At 67.1% G+C, this 21,247-nt stretch overlaps 3 protein-coding genes across 6 annotated transcripts; 2 read left to right on the top strand and 1 right to left on the bottom strand.

The window, feature by feature from the left end:
• Positions 1-257: 257 nt before the first annotated feature.
• Positions 258-9,505, top strand: TNKS1BP1 (tankyrase 1 binding protein 1). 3 transcript variants are annotated; one of them, XM_040068580.1, is made up of 13 exons: positions 258-297; positions 791-923; positions 1,406-1,540; positions 1,652-2,282; positions 2,971-3,043; positions 3,824-5,056; positions 5,353-7,571; positions 7,690-8,011; positions 8,221-8,350; positions 8,434-8,570; positions 8,733-8,899; positions 9,011-9,076; positions 9,219-9,505. In XM_040068580.1, exons 3-12 carry the CDS (start codon positions 1,447-1,449, stop codon positions 9,069-9,071), a joined length of 5,067 nt encoding a protein of 1,688 aa, XP_039924514.1. In that variant the 5' UTR covers positions 258-297; positions 791-923; positions 1,406-1,446; the 3' UTR covers positions 9,072-9,076; positions 9,219-9,505. The 3 variants fall into 3 exon arrangements, with proteins under 3 accessions (XP_039924514.1, XP_039924515.1, XP_039924516.1); XM_040068581.1 differs by having other exon boundaries at positions 7,693-8,011; XM_040068582.1 differs by having other exon boundaries at positions 2,974-3,043.
• A 3,018-nt stretch (positions 9,506-12,523) lies between these two features.
• Positions 12,524-13,793, top strand: PRG2 (proteoglycan 2, pro eosinophil major basic protein). The gene is made up of 5 exons (XM_040067587.1): positions 12,524-12,584; positions 12,680-12,822; positions 12,947-13,081; positions 13,306-13,417; positions 13,686-13,793. The coding sequence occupies exons 1-5, from the start codon at positions 12,524-12,526 to the stop codon at positions 13,742-13,744; spliced, it is 510 nt and encodes a 169-aa protein (XP_039923521.1). The 3' UTR covers positions 13,745-13,793.
• Positions 13,794-13,866: 73 nt separating this feature from the next.
• SLC43A3 (solute carrier family 43 member 3) lies at positions 13,867-20,001 on the bottom strand. 2 transcript variants are annotated; one of them, XM_040067547.2, is made up of 13 exons: positions 19,966-20,001; positions 17,473-17,720; positions 17,017-17,146; positions 16,824-16,870; positions 16,662-16,738; positions 16,473-16,565; positions 16,155-16,294; positions 15,936-16,042; positions 15,417-15,575; positions 15,225-15,338; positions 14,820-15,006; positions 14,557-14,680; positions 13,867-14,117 (listed from the first exon to the last, which is right to left on the bottom strand). In XM_040067547.2, the coding sequence occupies exons 2-13, from the start codon at positions 17,657-17,659 to the stop codon at positions 13,962-13,964; spliced, it is 1,521 nt and encodes a 506-aa protein (XP_039923481.1). In that variant the 5' UTR covers positions 17,660-17,720; positions 19,966-20,001; the 3' UTR covers positions 13,867-13,961. The 2 variants fall into 2 exon arrangements, with proteins under 2 accessions (XP_039923481.1, XP_039923480.1); XM_040067546.2 differs by lacking the exon at positions 19,966-20,001 and having other exon boundaries at positions 17,017-17,605.
• Positions 20,002-21,247: the final 1,246 nt, after the last annotated feature.

The following is a 21,247-nucleotide window of genomic DNA, read 5'->3' on the forward strand; positions in this document are numbered from 1 at the left end:
GTTTACTGCCCCTCGGGCAGGCAGCCGACGCACGGTTGGAGGACCCCGGGAATGGGATAATTTGCAACCGGGGGGTGTCCGGGGGGTCCTGCCCGGCTGTTCCAGCCCCCGAGGGTGATTTGGGGGGTGCTGGAGGTCTCCCGCCTTTCCGCCCCCCCCCACCCCCATTGTGGGGGACTCTCTAGCCGCCCCTCTCTATGGTCCGCCCGCCACGCGGCGCCGCTCGGCCCCACCCCTCCCGGCCGTCGGGGGCGTGGCCGGGCGCTCATGAATATGCATGAGCAGCGCCGGTGGAGGGTGAGTAGGGGTCTCTCTGCCGGCATGGGGCCGCGGGTAACCGGGATCCCCCCGGGCCCGTGGCGCCCGCCGGGGGACCACGCGCCTTCGGCACCGACGGGCAACGTGGGCCCGAGACCCCCGAATTGGGGGTGGGGGGCTTCGTTGTCATGGGGACGGCGCTAGGCCGCGGTCGCGGCCTACTCGGCCACTCGATCGGAGGCTTCGTTGCCGTGACAACGAGGCTAGGCCGCGCTGGCGGAGGACCCCGGGGGGGCCGGACCCGTATCCCGGGGCCCCGCCGCCATCCCGGGCTGGGAAACGGGCCCGATGGTTTCCAGATGTGGGTTGTGGCGGCGGTTCCCCCGTGGAAGGCGAGAGGAAGGGGGTCTTGGGGAGGGTGGACCCCGGCGGGGCAGGAGGGAGCGGGGCGGGGAGGGGGGGGGGGGGCAGGGCAGGGGAGAGAGGGCAGGGCCGGGAGGAGGCACCGAGCGGGTTTTTCCTGTCCCCGCAGCCCCGGTGAGTCACGGGAGAGGCGGCGGCAGCAGCGTGAGACCCGTGGGGACGGTAACCCCTCCTCCCCGCCCGCTCTGCGCCCCCCACGTGTGTTCCCGGCCCGCCCCCGACATGAAGCTGATGTGGGGAAGGTGAGTGGGGCGCCCGCGGTCCCTGAGAGACGCCGGCCGACGGTCTCGGGGGACCGGGCGGTGCCTTCCGCGCTGCCGGGGGCTCGGGGAGGGGGCCGGGGGTGACCTGGGCAAGGAGCTGAGATTGGGACTGGGGCAAACTGGGGGCCAGCTCGGCGCTGGGGGATTGGCGGAGGTCGGCGAGAGTGACACGTGTGTGTTGGGACAGGTTAGCGAAGGGTCAGACAGGTAAAGGAGGGGCCCCACGGCGTCAGGGGCTGTAGCGTGGGGTCCGTGCGGTTACGGGCAGGTTGGGGCCGTGCCTGGGTCTGCTGCCGGGGCCAGGCTGCCTCGGGTGAGCCGCGGCAATGGACTAAGGGTGGCACCACGGAGCGATCACTGTTTGGCACAGCTGGACAGGGCTTGGCACAAGGCCCCACACTGGGCGGTTGGGTTCCCCCAGGCTCGGGGCGCTCCCTAAAAGGATTCTCCCTCTCCCACAGGGGCTGACCCCACGCTGTGCCCCCCGCATCCCTGTGTCGCCATGGCCTCCCAGCCGCAGCCCCTTCACCCCGCCGTGCCCTGCACCTCCCCTGCCGGCGCAGGAGGGGCCGGGCTGGCCGGCAGCCCCGATAAAGGTCAGTACTCCGGGCTGGGGGGATTGGGGGCAGGGAGGCTGCTGGGGTTGTTCCCAGTTGTGAGGGCCCGCGCCACTCCGCTGACCCCACTCCCTCCCTGGCTCTCTGCAGGCAGCGTGCGCCCCAAGCCACCGGTGCGGCCCAAGCCCCACGTGCTGCCCAAGCCGGCCGTGCCCGCCAAGCCCTCGGTGCCGCCCCCCACGCCGGGCCCGCGTCACCCCCGGCCCGAGCTGCCCTCGGCCGAGAAGATGAACCGCCTGGCCGGGCCCCAGCCCTACAGCGGGGCAGGCGCGGGGGGGCCCCTCCGGCGCCCCTCTTTCACTGTCAGATCCCCCGAGACCCACAACGGGAAGGGGCTCCCATCGCCCCTCATCACAGGCACCGAGGAGGAGGAGGAGGTGCCCCCGGCCCCGCCAACCCCCTTGCGCAAGGGCCCGGCACCCTTCAAGGTGACGCCGGTGCCGGTGGCCGCCAGGCCGGAGCGCTTCCCGGGCACCACCGTGGAGGAGATCCTGGCCAAGATGGACAGCAGGGAGGGCCCAGGCAGCCCCGACCGGGCCCGGCTCTCGCCCTTCTGCACCGACCCCTCCTCCCGCTTTGGTTCCAAGAGCTTTGCTGCCTTCCGGAAGCGTCCCGGCGGGGAGGCAGATGGAGACCCTGCCGGTGAAGCCCCTCAGGCGCCCCGACCTGCGGCAAGCGAGCTGGGAACGGGGGATGATGGACACCCTGTGCCCGAGATGAGGTGAGTGCGCAGTGACTGACGCCGGGAGGAGTGGCGGTGGCAGCAGGGGATATCATTCTGAGCCATCCCAGGGCTGGGAATGTAACGGAGCTGAGGTCTGGTCCTGGGTTGCTCCCGAGCCGCAGTGCCTCGAGCTGCCTCCGTGGGAAGGCTGGGGCAGCCGGTGCCAACCACAGAATGGGCTGTACCAGGCCAGGAGCTGCCTGTGGGCGGGATCCGAGCCAGCCCCTGGGCTGGGAGTAACAGGCAGGGGGTCGCTCCCCCAGGAAATGCTCCTGATTTTCCAGCCTTGCTATTTTCTCCCTGCTGAACCATGCCAGGGCACAGGGAGCAGTGAGATCGGTGGGACTCTCAGCTGCAGGATGTTCTGGGCCGGGGCCAGGGCCAGGGCTTGGCCACATTCCCGAGAGCCGGGCACCTCAGGGAGAGCTGGGCGGGGGCTGCTCTGACCCAGAGTGTGAGAAACTCACTCCCAAAGGACCGAAAACTTTCCGGAAGGGGAGCTGGAGCCACTTTGCCTGCTTCCCTTTGCAGTCCAAGCCAGAGACTGTGCAGCCATGTCAGGGCCCGACCCCTGTACCCTGCCTCCTTGAAGGGTGGTTTGGGGCAGGGGTGCTTCATGGGTGGTGGGAGAATAGCACTGAGGCACACAGTGGGATTTACCCCACTTCCCTTTTTCCCTCTGCAGCAGCTCCCCTCCGGCTGGGCCGAGCTGTGCCGGGGACCCCCGCGGACGCCGGAGGCCGCCATCCCCTCCTGACGTGAGTGCTGGCCTCGCCCTCCGGCGCCATGGCGGCTCCGCTCCTGGGCTCTCTCCTTCGGGGCTCTCCTGTCTCCTCCGGGGCTCCCTCTCTGCGGGGTGCGTGTCTCTCCTTTCTCCTTGGGGCGCTGGCTGCCCCTTCCTGGGGGGGGGGGTCAGTGCCCCCTGAGCCGAGAGCCCGCTGTGGGGCCCGGGGGCGTTCGGGTGGCATGTGCCAACAGCGGTGCCAGGCGTGGGCAGGGAGCAGCCGTGAGTCACCAGCTGGGGTTCGGTGACCCGGCAGGTATGTGGCAGGGCCGGCCCTACGGGCACGCCGCCAGCCCCTTTCCCCGTGCCGTGCTCGCTCGGGGTGGTGACGGGGACACCAGGCCACGGTGACACTGCCGGTGGCAGCCTGGGCAGCGGCACCAGGTCACCCCAGCAAGGGGGCAGATACCAGCGGTGCTGGGCAGGGGGTGCCAGTCACCGGCAGGGCAGGGGGCTGTGCTGGGGGTTCTGACTTCTTCCTGCTTCATTTCTTCTCTCCATCTGTCCAGGCACTCTGGGGGCAGCGGGGGGCCAGGCAGGGAGCAGGGCTGGGGCGCCAGGAGCCGCCCTGGCTGAGTCACGCAGGAGCAGCCTGGTTCTGGCACGCAACATGGGCACTTCCTGCCCCGGGTGCAGGGAGGGGAGCAGGGCTGGAGGGAGGGACCCTCCAGAGGTTTAGGGGGCTGGCTGTGGGATGGATGATGTTTGGAGGTGCCTCCTGAGTGACATGACCCCCTGCTGGCTTTTTCCACAGCTTTCCACTCTACAGCTGGGTGCCCTCGGACCTCCAGGCTCTCCGAGGCCCCCCACCTGCCCACCCCCGGCCCCAGGAGCTCCTTTCCAGCCTGCTGAGCCCTCTGCCTCAGCCCCTGGCTCCCCTGATGCCCCCCCTGAGCTCCCGGCCCCCAACTCCCCCACGCTGCCCCCTGGTTCCCCTGAATCCCCCACTCAGCCTCCAGTCGAGGTCACCTCCATCCAGGCCCCGGGCGCTCCCTCAGCCACCGAACCCCAGCTCAGAATCTCCCGTTCCCCCGGCTCCCCACACACTCCAGGGGAGGGATCCCCTGGCACTGTCAGCCCCCCTGGCACTCCTGAACTGCCTCCACGAGTCACCTGCCCCCCCGGTTCTCCTGAGGCTGCTGACGAGTACCTGGGCCCCCCCAGTCCACCCCTTGCCAAAGCCTCTCGTCCCCCAGGCTCTCCAGAGGGACCCGATGACTCCACAGTGTCCCCACAGTCCTGTGAGGGTCCTGATTTCAAGCTCCCTCCCCGGGATGCGGGACTCCGGCGCTCCTCAGAGGGGGTGCTCCGGCCCCCACCCACAGGGAAGGGCCTGGGGGAGCTGGGGGGCTCGCTGAGTGCCCTGCCCCGGCCCGGAGACCTCCTGGCAGAGCCCTCCCTAGGCAGCGAGTCCGGTTGGAGCCTTTCCCAGTCCTTTGAGTGGACGTTCCCGTCGCGGGGGCCACGCTTGCCGGCCTTCCCTCCCCGCTCCCCCATCCGGGAGACGCCTGACTTGGGGCTCTCCGAAGAGGGGGAGTCAGATGGGGAGGCTGCGGCCCCCAGCCCTCTGAAGGACAGCAGGTCTGAAGGAGAAAATAGCCAGCAGGCAGAGGGGGCCCCGTGCCCAGGGGGTCCCGTGGCCCAGCGAGAGGCTGAGGGCTCAGCAGAGGAGGAGGAGGAAAGGGAGGCAGAGCAGGATGCTCCCATGTCCGACTCACCACTTCACGTGACAAAGCCTGGCCGGGACCCAACTGAGCCTGAGTCCCCCACCCAGCCCAGCCTCACCACAGCTGCCCTCCTAGATCCAGCCCCCCCAGATCCAGCTGCTCCAGCTGACTCAGCCTGGGCAGGTGATGGCCCCAAGAGCCTGCAGGGTCCCGGGGGCCCAGGCCAGGCTGAAGGACCCTCGCAGGACCCTGATCCCCACGCCGACCCAGGCTGGCTGACAGAGCTGTTGGCGTCACCTGGGGTCCACAGCTCTCCGGAGGTGAGGGGTGTGGGGGGCTCTGTGGGGTCGGTGTGCGCTGGGCTCCTCCTCCCTGCCCTCCACTGAGCGCTGGGATGGGACAGGATGGGCGGGTGGGTGGGTGGAAGCTGAGCTGTGTGCAGAGGGGCAGGTGGGGGGGGTCTGCCCCCCTTGGGATGGGCCCTGCTGTGCTGTATCCCCAAGGTATTTCCCTCCGCCCCATGCCCGCTGCTGTGGGAGCCAGGGTTGTGCCCCCCTCAAACTCCTCTTTCCAACCTCATTCCCCCCTCTAAGTCCTCTCCCCATTTTTCCGCCAGAACCAGCTGGGTTGGTCACAGAAGGACCTGTGCAGTGAGTTCGGTATTGGCCACCCTCGCCAGGACAGCACCTTTCACTGGAACCGCCCAGGTGTGTCCAGGGAGAGAGACTGGCCTGTTGAGACCAAGCAGGACCAGGAATTCAGGGCCAAGTCCAGCTGGGACAGCACCTGCAGCGACAAGGACAGCACTGCCCGGGAGGGCTGGAGCGGTGACTACAGAGCAACGGAGCTGATGGGGGACAGGAAACTGGGCTGCAGTGACTGGTCCCAGTCCCTTGGCACTGGTAAGAGCTGCCCACAGGATCCAGATTTCAGTGCCAGCACAGCCAAGTGGGGCCAGGGCTACGGCAGCACGGAGGAGCTTGGCTCCGGACAGGCCAGCTGGGGCAGCAGCCTTGGCACGGGATGTGTCCGGCAGCTGGACAAAGAGCCGCGCTCCGGGCAGCCCACCTGGGCAGGCAGGTACAGCGGCGGGGACACAGAGATGAAGGACAGGGAGCTGACCCCAGACTGGGCCGGTAAATACAGCAGCCAGGACGCTGGGAGCAAGGAGGAGAATTTAACGCTGGGCTGGGCTGGAAGATCCAGCACTGGGGATGCTGGGAGCCCAGACAAGGAGCTCAGCCCTGGCCAGCCAGCCTGGGACAAAAGGTATAACACCAGGGACATGGAGAGCCAGGACCGGGAGTTCAGTCCCAACCGCCCAGCCTGGACTGGTGAAATCAGGGACATGGAAAGCCAGGACAGGGAGTTCAGCCCCAGCCGGCCGGCCTGGACTGGTGAAATCAGGGACATGGAAAGCCAGGACAGGGAGTTCAGCCCCAGCAGACCAGCCTGGACTGGTGAATACAGGGAAATGGAAAACCAGGACCAAGAGTTCAGCCCCAGCAGGCCGGCCTGGGATAACCGATCCAGCACAAGGGACCAAGAGAACCAGGACCAGGAATTCAGCCCTAGCAGGCCAGCCTGGGATAACCGATCCAGCACCAGGGACACAGAAAACCAGGACCAGGAATTCAGCCCCAGCAGGCCAGCCTGGGATAACCGATCCAGCACGAGGGACCAAGAGAACCAGGACCAGGAATTGAGCCCTAGCAGGCCAGCCTGGGATAACAGATCCAGCCCCAGGGACACAGAAAACCAGGACCAGGAATTCAACCCCAGCAGGCCAGCCTGGGATGACAGATCCAGCACCAGGGCCCAAGAGAACCAGGACCGGGAATTCAGCCCCAGCAAGCCAGCCTGGGATGACAGATCCAGCACCAGGGCCCAAGAGAACCAGGACCGGGAATTCAGCCCCAGCAAGCCAGCCTGGGATGACAGATCCAGCACGAGGGACCAAGAGAACCAGGACCGGGAATTCAGCCCTAGCAGGCCAGCCTGGGATGACAGATCCAGCACGAGGGACCAAGAGAACCAGAACCAGGAATTCAGCCCCAGCATGCTGGCTGCAGCCTGGAGTGACAGATCCAGCACCAGGGACATTGAAATCCAGGACAGTGAATTCACATCCAGCAGAGCAGCCAGGGATGGCAGGCACAGCACCAGGGACGCAGAGATGCGGAATGGGGAGTTGTTCAGCCCCAGCAGCGGTGTCTGGGATGACAGATCCAGCACCAGGGATGTGGAGGCCCAGGACAGAGAGTTGGGCCCCAGTGGGGCAGCCTGGGATGGGCGGCACAGCTCCGTCACCCGCAGGAGGGAAGAGCAGGAGCCGATTCCCTCTCGGCTGAGCTGGCCCAGTGAGGGCAGCGTTGGGCAGACCGGGCTGGTCGGGGTTGGTGAGGAGGACATGCCCGGCTCCCACCGCCCCGAGTCCCCAGCCCAGGGGCCCACCTGGGGCAGTGCCCACAAGCAGGAGCGTGACAGCTCCGACAGCAGGGACTGGGCTGAGGAACTTGGAGCAGCTGAGTGCCAGAACCAGTTCGGTGTCATTGGGACGGAGCGGGTGCCAGAGCCCTGTGGTGCCAGAGCCTCGGATGGCTCCGTGTCTGGGGTTCTGCCACAGCCCCAGGCAGGCTTGCACAGGGATCTCTCTCTGCATGTGGACAATGCTCACTGGAGCCGGGACCTGGACAGCTGGAGTGTGGAGCCACAGGATGCTGAGGCCAGGCGCCAGGAGTGGGCGAGTGCCTTCAGTGCCCGCTGTGCTGCCCGCAGCCGGGACCTTGGTGTGGGGGAGCAGAGCCTGGGAGGGGACACCGGCACAGAGCACGGGTAAGGAGGGCACCGGTGGTGGCAGGGAGGGAGCAGCTTCCCCTGAGGCAAACGGAGGGACTTGAGCAGGGTTTGTGTTATCTGGAGCTAGAGCAACTCTGGGATTTTGTCTCCCAAGCAGGTCTGCCCCCAGCCCTTTGATGGGCGACATTCCAGCTGATTCCCCAGCTGTGGAGCCCCCCCGGAGTGAGTCACCCAGCCCCTCCGAGGAGGAGGAGAGGGATCCCTCTGAGCCAGCTGCTGCCCCACATAGCCCTGGGGCCCCCCCTCTGCTGCCAGAGGCTGCCGGTGGGATCCCAGCAGACGCAGGAAGTGAGGAGCAGCCCTCAGACCACCCAGATGGGGAGAGCTCCTCCAGCTGGGGGGAGCAGCGGCTCTCTCTGGCTACCCCCCAGGCCAAGGGGTCCATGGAGCAGGGGCAGGAATTTCCGCTTCTGGAGGTGAGTGGAAGTGGGGAGGTTCCAATCGCCTTATATGGCTTGGAGCTGCCTGGGATGTGTCTGTCGATGGGACTATGACCCTGCTGCCCTCAGGGACAGCCATGGATTGAGGGCCCCCAGCACAGCTGTGGGGGCTGTGGGTGTGCTGGCTGGGGTGGGGGGTGCCTGTGCTCCTGTGCCAGCTCTGACCTGTCCCCCTGGCTCAGCAGGACACAGAGCTCCTGGACAGCAGCGTGTTCCGCTGCAAGGCCAGCCTGGGCCGCAAGCGCCAGCACCGGGCACCATCCCTGCGCCCCACCACCACCGAGGGGGAGAGCTGGATCTTCCGGGACTCCACGGGTGAGCCCAGCGGGCATGGGGATGGGAGCAGGGTGTCTGTCCCACTGCGCTGTTGTGGTGATGCTGTCGCTGTGTCCCCACAGAGCCCCGTCCAGCCCCGGCAGCATCCTCCGACGAGGAGGCAGCAGAGGAACCCCGGAGCCGGCGGATGCGCGGCTCTCCCTCGGGCAGGGCGGTCAAGGTGCCGCTCTTTCCCGGCCTCAGCGCCTCCGCTATCAAGGTGAGTCCTTGGAGACCTGGCTGCAGGGTGGACGGGGGCGTGGAACGCAGGGAAACTGAGGCACGGTGGGGCTGGGACCTGGCTAGAGTCAGGGAGGCAGCAATGAGGGGATTTGGGGGGCAGAGCACTGTGTTTCTCCCTGACCTCTCTCTCTGCCCCCAGGCCAAACTGAGGGGTCGCAACCGCTCTGCCGAGGAGGGGACGTCGTCAGGGGACAGCAAGGGGACCCCTCCTAAAGACCCCCACGTGCAGCGCTCCAAGTCCTGCAAGATCCCTGGTGTGAGTGGGAAACCACCCACCCTGCCCCCCAAGCCAGAGAAATCCTCAGGGTGAGTGTGGGGCTGGGATCCTCATGGAGGCAAAAGGGGCACTGAGGGGATCAGTCTGGGTTCTGGGACTGGCTTTCAGGGGCTCGTGCTGAAACTCTGCCAATACCTCAGATCCGAGGCCTCTCCCCCGCACTGGCTGCAGGCGCTGAAGCTGAAAAGAAAGAAGCCTTGAGCGGGGTGAGTGACTGTGGGATTTGAGGCAGTGCTGGGGACACATTCCCCACCTCAAGCTTCCCCGTGTCTGCACTGCTGGGGGTAGCCCCACCCTCCTCTCTGCTCTGGCTGGGTCCTCACCCCTTCCCCTCTGTGTCACTTCCAGGCTCACTCCCCGACAACGCTGAGCTGACGGCCGGCTGTCCCCTCCCATGGGGACACACACACACCAACACACACCTATGCACTTTGTACGAGCTCGCAGGGTCCCCTGTCTTCTCAACACCTCCTCCCCATCCCCCCGCTGTACCCGCGTGCCCTTGGTCTCCGAGGGGCTGGGGACGGGCACGAGCCCCCCCTTCCCCTCTCCCCTGCTCGTGTATGGCCCCAGACACAGGGCAACGGGTCTGGCTTGTGGTGCCGCTGCCACAGACAATAAAACCTCACTGGTCACTTGGGAGAGTCCTGGCTGTTCTCCTGGGGCGTGGGCAGGGATCACAGAGGTCCTTGAAGGGGGGACCCTGTGACTGCCATTGCCCACGCAGGAGCTGTGCAGGAAACAACATCAAAAACCCCTCTGTGCCCACCGTGGTGCACCCAGCCAGGTCCCCTGGCCTTGCCCAAACCCCAAGTAGATGCTGACACCAAGACTTGACTGTACTCCGAGGGAGGGGCTGCAGCCCCGCCGGGGGAACAGCGGAAGGGGAAGCCTGGGGGCACCCGGTGGGGCTGAGCCCCTCATATCTCGCAGATGAAGGGCAGCTGCCTCTCGCAGCGCACGCTTCTCCAGAGCCCATCTGGGGAGAGAAGAGGGGGGATCAGCCCATCACCCACCAGACCCCATCCAACCCCCAGGGATAGCCCCCCAAATACCTTATACCAGCCCCCCAGTGTCACCTCCCCATCCCGAGCCCCTCAGCACCCTCCCGCCATCGTGGGCCCCCTGGAGCCCTCCCAGAGAGCCCGCACTGACTGTTGGTGCAGAGGGTGGTGCAGTAGTGCCCGGGCAGGGGGTGCCCGGGCACCCACCGGCTGTAGTTCCAGGGGCTCTGGTCTGTCCAGTGGCAGTTCGGGGTTGGGATCTGCCAGGGGAGAAAGGGTGTGGGGACCCCCAGCACTGGGGACAGTAGGATGGGAATGGGACACTAGAGGTACTGGGACATGGCTGGAGCACCCTGGTGGGCACTGAGAACACTGGGAATAGGATCGGGGAACCCAGGTTGTGCACTGGGAATCGTGGGACAGGGCTGGGACACTGGGAGGAGACAGGGTGCCCCGAGGCCAGGGTGGTGGGTGCATAGCGGGGGTCCTTACGGCGGGCTGGCTGATGGCACCGATCCAGACCTGGCCGGCCCTGCGTTGCCGGCGCGCCAGGTGCAGCAGGTGGGTGTTGGTGCAGGAATCGTGGATGGAGGCCAAGTGCCCACGGAAGCACCGGGCACAGACTTGCTGCCGGGACATGGATGTCACGGAGGGCACTGGGTGCCCCGTCCTGACCGCCCACCCCATCCCACCTGCGCGTGGTGGAAGTTTTGGCAGCGGGAGATGATGACGTAGTGGCAGGTGGCAGTGCCCGGTGTGCTGGGGACACAGAGTGCCTGCTTGTCCCCAGCCACCGGGCACCCGCTGTACTCCTCAGGCATCTCCAGCCCTGTCACATCCTCCTCATCCTCCACCACAGGGCTGGCAAGAGCTGAGGACACCACCGGCTGGGTCACCCTGGGAGCAGGGATGTCCCTGGGATGTCCCCAGGATGTCCCCGCGGGCAGGTGGGGGTGTGGGGGGCACTCACCGAAGCGGCTGACGGGGACTGCACCCAGCAGGGCCAGGGCAATCAGCAGGCAGGAACACATGGCACAGGGACACTGGGCACACCACTAGCACCCTTTGGAGATCCCAGAGCCCCGTCACACTCGGCCACTCCCTGTCCTCCCCATGTCCCCTCAGAAACGCCCCCATATCCTCACCATCCCTCCACCATCCCCTCTGCCACCCCCAGTGCCACCCCAGCCCTCCTGTGCCCACCATGTGCCCAGTTCCTCCAACCCTTGGGTCACTCCCTCCCCTGGGCATCCTGTGCTATTCTGTCCCACACCATGTCCCTTCTACCCCAGCACCCCAGAAGCCCCCAGTGCCAGACTCAGGAAACCCCAACCCTGGCAGCTGAGGGCTGAGCCCACCCTCATATCCCTGTCTCCGCTCCTCACCTGGGTCCTGGGGGGCTTTTCCCACTGCCGCCCTTATATTGGTGACAGGGACACGTGTCCCCAACCACAGTCTTGTGACACCCTCAACCACCAACTGCTGGGGACACAGTGGGGGACACCCCGGGGGCGCTCTGCCAGCACCCTGCCCAGCCAGTGCCTGGGGTGTGCTTGGTTCAGGGGAGGGAGTGCAGGGGCATGAAGAGGGGGCTGCGGTGGTTTGGAGTGCAGGGCGTGGGGAAGGGGCTGTGGGAGTTTGGGGGACAGGTTGTCAGTACAGGGGCTCAGGGAGGTTGGGGTGCAGGGGTGCATGGGGCATGGAGATGAGGATTGGGGTGCAGAGTCCCTGGGGGAGCTGTGGGTGCTCAGCTGCGGGCCAGGGGGGGCTGGTCAGGGGAATGGGAGGCTTAGCGGGGGCTCAAGGTGGTCTGTGGGCAAACGGCCAGGCTGGACCCAGGGGACCACGGTCGTTGGGAAGGAAACGGCCCTTGGGCAAGCATGGCCGGCGGGAGATGGTATCAGCACCCCAACATCCCCTCTGCAGCCCCAGCGCCCCCACCCCAGGACACGCTGCACCCCACACACCCGCCTTGTACCCCTCAAACAGGAGCAGCCCCCACCCCTGCACCCCCAGCACTCCTGTGCACCCCCCAGCCTGCAGCACCCCCTCCCTGGGGGCCATGTGTGTCCCACTGTGGGCAGGGATCCCCCCCCAACCCCCCCAGTGTGACCCCAATGTCCCCATGGTGTCCCCAGGGCCAGGCTGGGTGGCACAAGGCTGTGGTGGTAACATGTAGCCGTGTCACTCCTATAAAAGGGACAACAAGCAGAACACCCCCCCAGCACCCAGGTGAGGAGCAGGGATGGGGACAGGGACATGGAGAAGGGACATCAGAGTGGGCTCAGCCCTTGGCCGCTGGGGTGGGGACCAGGGGTGGACACCTTGAGGCTGGGACGAGGGTGTTGAGGGGACATGGGGGTCTCTGGGATGCCAGGAGTATGTGAGAGTGGCACAGGGGATGGTGGAGGGACAGTGGGGATATGGGGCACAGAGGGTCAGAATGGGTGAAGGACACGAGGTGGAACTGGTGGTGGCAGAAGGACAGTGGAGACATGGGGAACGGCAGAAGGGCCACAGAGAGAACAGATTGTTACCAAGGGTGGCAGAGGGGCTCTGGACCATGGTCGGGGGTGGCCAAGGGTGACAGCTGTGGCATCTCCAGAGGGTGGTGCTGGTGTCCCCAGTGTCCCTGTGTGTCCCACTGCCATGTGGCCCTGTCTGCTGCTCGCTCTGGCCCTCCTGGGCACTGTCCCTGCCGACCAGCCCGGTAAGTGTCTCCTGCAGCCCTGCCCGCTCCCAGGGACACCCTGGGGATACCCTCAGTGCCATGACCGCTGACGCCACATGCCTGGGGCTGCCGGTGGGTGGCAGAGGGAGCCCTGGTACCAACCCTCGCCCTCCTCTGCCCTGCAGCCCCCCGCCAGCTTCAAGGGGTCCCCGCTGGTGAGACCCCCCGGCTGCTCTACACCGTGGTGAGGAAGTTGCGCACCTATGCGAGAGCCAAGGTGAGGGGACATGGGGCACGGGGACGACCAGGATTCCAGGCCCTGCTCGTGCCACGGCAGCACTGCCAGGAGGTGCCCGTGGGCACAGGTGAGTGCCTGGTGCCAGCCCGTGCCCGTCCCACAGAGCTACTGCCAGGACACGTACCATGGCCAGCTGGCCTCAGTGCACAGCAGTGCCAGCAACCAGGAGCTGCTGAAACTGGCACAAACCTACAAGATCCTTATCTCACCCTGGATTGGAGCTGTCACCAGGCGCAGGGTGAGGAGACACTGGGGACAAGGGACTGCCAGAGGGGTGCTGGATGTTGGCCGGGTGATCAGTTGTGGGCTGCTTTAGGGGGTGAGGGGCTGGGGTGCCAGGTGCTGTGGCTGCTTTGTGGGGGAATGAGCCTGGTATGGGGTGCTGGGGCAGGTTTTTGGGGTCGAGGGGCTGGGTAGGGGTGGTGGGGGCTGTCACTGTGCACTGAGGTGTTAGCACAGCAGGAAAGGAAGTGGGAATCCTACTGGGAAGACTCCAGCCCCTGGAACTACGCGAACTGGGCGTCTCCCTACCCCTTACACATTGTCAGTACCTGCACCATCCTCGGCATCCACGGTAAGGTCACCCGCCCACCATGTCCAGGCTTGGGGGGTGCTGGGGAGGGGAGCACAGGCTACTGGGGTATTGGAGGAACACAGAGATGGTACTGTGAGGAGGGGGCTACAGGGCTCTGGGTGAACTGAGGGGACCACTGAGGGCACTGGGAGGGGTTACAGGGCACTGGGGGAGCCAAGGGGGGGATATAGGGGGCACTGAAAGTGGTTGCAGGGTACTGGGGTGCTCTGGGGACCACCCATGGCCCTGACACTGTCCTTGTCCCCAGATGGGCTCTGGCGAAGCCGCATTTGCCTCGAGCTGCGCCCCTTCATCTGCCAGTACTGAGCCCTCAGCGCTGCCATGGTGCTCCAGGTCCTTTTCCAGTAAAGCAGAGGTGCCCTGAGCTGTGTCTGTGTGAACCAGGGGCCTGGGGACAGGGTTGGGGGGTCTGGGGGTAGCACAGTGAGTGGAGGGGGCAGCAATGTTTATTACCCCCAAACCCCCAACCCCACTGGCACAGCACCCCCAGGCTGGTACAAAAATGGTGTGCTGGGTGTGGGGCTCAGTGTGGGGTCTCGGCGTGGATCTCAGTGCCGGGGGGGGCTGCCAAGGGGGTGCCAGCCATCCCCAGCTCCTTGGCTCGCCGTTGGCACTCATGGGCCACCACCACGGGGCTGACAAAGGCCACCAGCACCACAGCGATGAGCCCCAAGTTCATCTGCAGAGGGAAAGTGTGTCAGGGCAGGGGGCTGGGGGGCTGTACCCCCCCATCCCCTGTGTTAGGCCAGGACACTTGGGGCAGCACCTCCATTTCCCCAGGAGCAGGACACCCACCCCTCTCTGGTGCAGGACCCCCATTCCTCGTGACATAAGACCCCATCACTCCTGGGGGAAGGACTCCGTCCCTTCCGGGGCAGCATCCCCATGGGGGATTTCCCCATGGGGCAGGACACCCATTTCCCCATGGGCAGGATCTTGATCACCCCTGGGGTGGGATCCACACTTTCCCATGGGTAGGACCGGGATCCCCATTTTCCCATGGGATGAGACCGCCATTTCCCCGTGTGGCAAGACCCCTTCCCTCCCAGGGTAGGACCCCCATTTCCCATGTAGCAGCCCCCCACCCCTCACTCGGGAGGTCCACAGGACACACTCACATAGAAGGGGTCCCCCTGGAGCGGCCCCTGCACCAGGGCGACACAGGGGTACTGCAGCAGGGCCACCAGCGCCGACAGTGCCATGGCCAGCCCGTAGAGCTTCCCAAAATGCTGCGGGGGGAACCTGCCAGGCACCCACATCACCAACGGGCACCTCCTGGCACCCTCCAGCCCCACCGCCATCCCCTGCCACACCCGCAGTGACCATGTCCCCATCCCCTGTCCCCCTGAACCCTCCGTCCCCCGTGGCCGTCCCCACTCACGCGATGGCCAGGAAGGCAGCGTTGCCGCCGTACAGGAAGGAGCGGCTGATGACCTGCAGCACGAAGGTCCCGAACTGGACGGGCAGGACAGGCACGGCGGCAAACACGGAGAACAGCAGGCACTGCGCCACCGTCACCACCAGCGACAGCACGGCCGACCGCAGGTCTGCCAGCGCGGCCAGGGTCCCTGTGGGCACGGGGGTCGGGGCATGGCCTGACCTCGGTGTCCCCTCTCCAGGCGCACAGTGGCGGTGGCACCGACGAGGGCATAGGGGACAGGGACCACGGGACTGGGAGGAGCGGTTACCCCCTTGTGTGGGGCCGAGGAGCGCTTCCACTTGGGGTGAAGGGCCGTGCGTGTGAATTATCCTCGGGGCAGGGGGCTGGGGGTGGGGGGACAGTTACCCTCAGGGCGGGGGCCCTTTCCCCGCTTGTGCCGGTCGAGGATGAGGCCATTCCAGGGGGCGCAGAGCACCCCGCAGAGCTGGGTGAAGGCGAAGGCGTTGGTGTAGGTGCTCACTGTGGGGGGACAGCGTCAGGCGGACGGGGCCGGCCCTGGGGGTCCCCGCCGTGTGCCCCGCCTCTGCCCTGCCTTACCCAGGGCGTGGTCCCCGCGTGCCAGGTGCTCGAGCTGCGGGTTGAGGGTGCCGATGAACAGGTAGTGGCGCAGCTGCATCACCGAGAGCCAGGCCACGTGCCAGGCGAAGAGCCACGAGCAGGCGCAGGCCCGGAACGGCGTCCCAGGCATGTCCCCACCTGTGCAGGTGTTAGGGCACGGCGCATACAGACACACCCCCCAGGCCACACCCACACATTGTCCCTGCCACCCACTGGGGCCTCACAGCCACCTGTAGGACCCTGCCTGTTCAGAAATGTCACCACGCGCACACTGCCACACCCAGCACCCCTTCATTTGCATACACCCCACTGTCCTCTGGCCACGCCCTGTGACAAACCACGCCCACCACCCAGAAGACCACGCAGCCTAACCTGCATATGGATAGTCGCTGTCACTTAAGCCACGCCCCTCATTAACATGGTCACGCCCACATCCAACATGTGGTCACGCCCACCTTGCCAAGCCCCTCCCCCCCATATAAGCCCCACTCCCGGCACCTCGAGCTTTGGGGGATTCCAGCGGCGTCTCCTCCGGTCCGGCCTCTCCGGGGGGCTGCTTGTCCTTGTGGGTTCGGTAGGAGCGGGAACGCCCCCAGCACTGCAGCCTGCGGCAGCACCTGTGTCACCCCGCCTGGGGACAGGACCTGCTGCCCACAGGGTGGGACCCAGCCATCCCTCTCCCCAGAGCCCCGGCAGGGCACAGGCAGCCCCCCATACCCGTAGTCGTAGCCGGGGGGCAGCGGGTAGGGGATGCGGGTGCGCGGCATCAGGAACAGGGTTCGCAGGAGGTGCCAGGCGCTGCAGGCTGCCAGGAAGAGGAACATGGCCCGCAGGGACAGCCCGCGCTCGTACAGCAGCTGGGGACCAGGAGGGAGTCAGAGACAAGCTGCCACCGGCCACCTGCTCAGGCCCGAGGTCTATCCCCATGTGTGGCCCCAGCAGGGACTCAGCTGTGTCCCGGATTGTGTCCCCAGTGACCCAGCTGTTCCCAGCTCTGTCCTCCCCCACCACCGCTGCCACGGCCCTCGCACCCACCTTGACGATGAGGAAGATGGCAGAGGAGGAGTCGAAGGCCCCGTTGTAGAGGGTGATGATGATGGAGCGGTAGTTCCCGAACAGGTTGCCCACCTGGCACCGAGAGAGCGCCGCGTGCCACCAGAGCTCTCCCGTGCCAGGCGGGCTGTCCCGCCACCGCCTGAGTGTCTGGGTGCCGGGGGAACCCACCTGCATGTTGGTGAGGATGAGGAGGATGCCGCCCACCGAGAGCATGGACATGGCCGGGAAGAGCAGCACTGCCATTTCTGGGAACACAGGGGTCAGCAGGGATAGGGGCTACCAAGGAGGTTCCCCCCCAGGGCTGGGGACCCCCTGGCCACAGGGTCTCACCTGGGGTGGAGAAGGCGACGAGCAGGGTCCCGCCGGTGTAGAGGGAGCTAAAGGGGACAGCGGTGACACGTGGGGATGGGATCCTGGGAATCACAGGTGATTCCCCTACCCCAGCCCCTCGGGAGCCCCAATATCGCCCCATTCTCAGGAGCCCCCCTTCCCAAGCCCCGCGTGCCCCCCGTGCAGGGCTCACATGGCGATGAGGCGCGCAGCTGTGGTGCCGAAGCGGTCGAAGACGACACCCATGGGGAAGGTCATGAAGTTGTTCATGAAGGAGCCAATGGTGAAGACCAGAGAGAACTGCTCATCCTGCCCGCTGCAGTCTGGGGATGGCCATACGTGGAGCATGGGGACGCCGGGAATACCAGCGGTGCGGGGACACAGGCGCCCAGGGACACGGGTCAGCAGAGGTGCAGGAGACACGGGGCACGTGGGGACACCACGGGCATGACAATACCGGAGACACGGACTGGGGGACAGGAAGCACGTGGGCTTGGAGATGGCGGGGACATGGAACACGGCGGGGCATCGGGACATTGCAGACAGCAACGACAAAGGCGCGGGCACAGTGGGGACACGGGGCAGCGCGGGGCATGGGGACAGCAGGGTCACGAGTCAGGGGACCACGGGGACGGGTGGGGGTCCATACCAGACCCCAGGGTGAGGTTGGGGCTGGAGGTGGCAGAGGGCTGGCACAGCCCCTCGAAGTATCCCAGGTCCTTGAGGACGAAGACGAGGGAGGCCCAGCCGAAGATGATGCCGCAGAAGGCGCCGCACTCCAGCAGCCCTGACAGGAGGGTCCCCAGGCGCTTGGCCAGCCCCGCGCCCCCCGCCATGTGCCCCGCCCAGCCGGCCGCTGGCCCGGGCTGTCACCAGCCTGGGGCGTCTTCGCCGAGCCTGTGGGCGACAAAAGCCGGGCATCACACCGTGCCGGCACCCACCGGGGGCACAGGGACACCTGGGGTGCACAGGGGCATTATGGCAGCACCGGGCAAAGGCCACCGCGGCCCCGGCTCTGCCCCTTGCCACAGCGGCTGGCACCGGTTTCCTGCCACGTGCCAGGGCGCAGGGCAGGGTCCTGCAGAAGCCAGGGCTCACACACGTGGAGAGAAGCTGCTGACGTGTGGCACACGGCCGTTTACGGACACACACACAGATTTACAGGGGCATACTTGTGTGTTCACAGGTGCACACACAGATTTATGGGCACAGCCACGCCTTTATAAGCGCACACACACACACACACACACACCAGGTTACAGGCAGACCCACGTGTTTACAGGTGCACACACATTTCCAGGGGTACACACCAGTTCACAAGAACACACACAGGTTGACAGACGTGTGCACACGACCCTTCCTGCTGACTCCCATCCTGCCCCCTCACCCACCTGCACGAGGCCAGGCCCTCCTGTTGTCACTGTCACCTTCACCACCGCCGTGGAGTTTGAACCCCAGCTCCACGGCTGGGATGCACCCCCGCACCCTCACTGACTCCCCCTAATCTCCCGGGAGCACACGTGAGTCCCTCGGGCTGCCGGTCCCTGATAGTGCCTCGGGCCCCCTGACAGCACCTCGGGCCCCCCGATGGGGGCTTGGTCCCCGCACTGCGCCAGCACCCCCTTGTGCTGTCCCTATTGCCCGGAGCCAGCCTGGCCCGGGACCTGGCACAACCCTGGGGACACTGCTGCACGCCCTGGTGGGAGCACTGGGGACACCACACAGCAACACAGGTCACCCCAGGGACACCAGCATCCTGCTGGGGACCTGGCACAGCCCTTGGGAAACTGGCACTCTTCCTGGCGACACTGGCACGGCCCCTGGGGACATTGGCACCCCCTTGGGGACACCAGCACCGCTCCCCCAGGGCCTGGCACAGTGCTTGGGAAACTGGCAGAATCCCTGGAGGTGCTGGCACAGCCCCCGGGGACGCAGGCACGCTGCAGGGGACGGTGACACACCCCTGGGGTCCCAGCACGGCCCCTGGGGCACTCCCTTGGGGACCCTGGCATGGCTCTCAGGGACACTGTCACATCTCTGGGACCCTGCCACCCCCCTGGGGATGCTGCCAACCCAAGCACCGCACTGTGCTGGGGACAGTCACTGTGCTGGGGCTGACAGCAGGTCACCCCACACGTGCAGCGGGGACTCTCCCGTGCCCCACAGCTCGCTGCCAAGGGCACCGAGGTCACGTCACCCCCAGTTCACTGTCCTCCATGTCCCCCCACCTCGCTCACCCACACACAGCCTGGCCCTGCTTCACCGAGCCCCTGTCACCGTGTCCCTGTCCCTGTCCCGCTCCCCTGCCCGCTGTTATGTCGGCTAATGAGGCCTCATTACAGTGACCAGCAGCTAAAGATTAACCTGGACGGAGCCGGGGGGGCCGGCCCGGGGGGAGATGTACTATTTTTAGCCCCTCAGCTGAGGGGGGCTGGGGCTGTGGCATCAGCTGGGGGGGCACCGGGGCACCCTGACATATGGGGGTCGCGGCCTGGGGCACCCCGAGCCCCTCACTGTGGTTTTCGACCTCTGAGCCTTGCTGGGGTGTGCTGGACATGCCGGTGAGTCCCCACAGAGGCGAGTCCCCCATACTGGTGAGCCCTCCAGGAGAGAGCGGGAGGGTCCGGCTCGGCTCGGCACCAGTGACCCTGTCCCCTCTGTCCCTGCTGTGTCCCCCCAGCTCCCCCCACGGGCCGCCAAGGGGGCAGCGGGGTCACAGGACCTCTGGGGGCTGCCACAGGGCTGGGCCCCCTCCCCACCCCGCTGCCCCCCGCGGGACGGGAAGGGTGTCCTGGGCGGGGACTTGGCCCGCACACGCGTGGCGGGGGGACACACGCGTGGTGCCGGGACGGGCAGCCGTGGGGCCCCGCCGCGCCAACCCCCCGAGATGCCCCACGGCCCCGGCGCCGACGCGGGCCCGCCGCTCCGCCAGGCGCGCCCCCGGCACCGCCCCGGACACCGCGGACACCGCACGGCGTCCGCGCCGAGCCCGGCCCCGCAGGCCACGGGCGCAGGGCCCTCGGTGCCCCCTCTCCCGGATCCTCCCGTCTCGGTCACCACCCCCCTCCCGCCGCCGCTCCCTGTCCATCCGGGCCCCTCCGCGCCCCCCCGGCTCCTCCCGCCGCATCCCCGCGCCGCTCACCCGCCTCCCGCCCGGCCCGGCGGGGAGGGGAGCGGGCTCTCCCCGCCCCGGCGCTCCCGGTGCTCCCGATGCTCCCGGTGCCCCCGATGCCGCGCCCCTCGCTCACCCCCCCCCGCCGCTGCGGGCGGAGCGGCCGGGCCGGGCCGGGCCCCGCCCCCGGGCGCGGCGGTTCGGGGGGGCGCGGGAGGCGGCCCCGGTGGAGCGGCCCCGGTCACCCGCGGGTCCGCCCAGGAGGGGCAGTCCCGGCGGGGAGCCCTTCCCCGGCGCCGCCCCTACGCCCCCCGCGGGTGCCCCCCTCGGCATCTCCAGGTGTCGCACCTCACCTGGCGGGCCCGAGCTGCGCTCCTGCTGGCGCCACGCTCGGGCCACACTTTGGGTCACCCTTGGGCCGGATTTGAGTGATGCTTGGCTCACCCCTTAGGCCATTCCTGGACACCCCAGGACTACCCTTGAGTTACCCCTGGGCCACTCGAGCTGCGCCATCCCAGAGCCATTCCCATGCCACCCCGCCGTGTTGTGCTGTGTCCCCTGCCTGTCCCTGGTCCCCCAGCCCCTGCCTTCGCCCCACTCAGGACACTCCTGTCCCTCCTGTCACCCTCTCCTCGGCCACATCCTCTCTGTCCCTCTGTCCGTCCACCAGTGCTCGCAGCCACCTTGTCTGTCCCCACCTGTCCCCGCTGCTGCAGCCACTCATCTGCTCCGCCAGCTGCCCTTCTGTCTGTTCATCACCCGTCCATCTGTCCATCACCCATCCATCTGTCCGTCACCCATCCATCTGTCCGTCACCCATCCATCTGTCCATCATCCGTCTGTCTGTCACCTGTCCATCTGTCCCCCTCCAATCACAACCCTATCCATCCCACCCATCTGTCCCACAACCATCCAGCTGCCCTTCCCTCCACCTGTCCACCTGTCTGTCCTCTCCATCCTCCACCCATCCCTCCACTCATCCACCCCATCTCCAGATGTTCTCCGCACATCTGTCTGTCCATCTGTCTTTCCTTTATGTCCACCTGTCCACCAATCCACCCTCCACCTCTCTGTCCACCCATCCGTCCCTTCCTTCCTTCCTTCCGTCCGTCAATCCGTCCATCCCCTCGTTGTCCCCATCTCCCCAGGCGGGTGGGCACCAGCACCCACAGCCCCCCCCAGGGTGGGCTCCCCCCGCCCCGGCCGGATCAGCGCTGTCCGGCCGGGGGCTCCGCGGCCGGGGCGGGGGGAGCGGATGGCGGCCCCTGAGTCAGCCCCGCGCCTCCCACGCCCCCTCCCACGGGTGCCGCCG

Source organism: Hirundo rustica, chromosome 6 (genome assembly GCF_015227805.2).
Source record: "Hirundo rustica isolate bHirRus1 chromosome 6, bHirRus1.pri.v3, whole genome shotgun sequence".
NCBI lineage: Eukaryota > Metazoa > Chordata > Aves > Passeriformes > Hirundinidae > Hirundo > Hirundo rustica.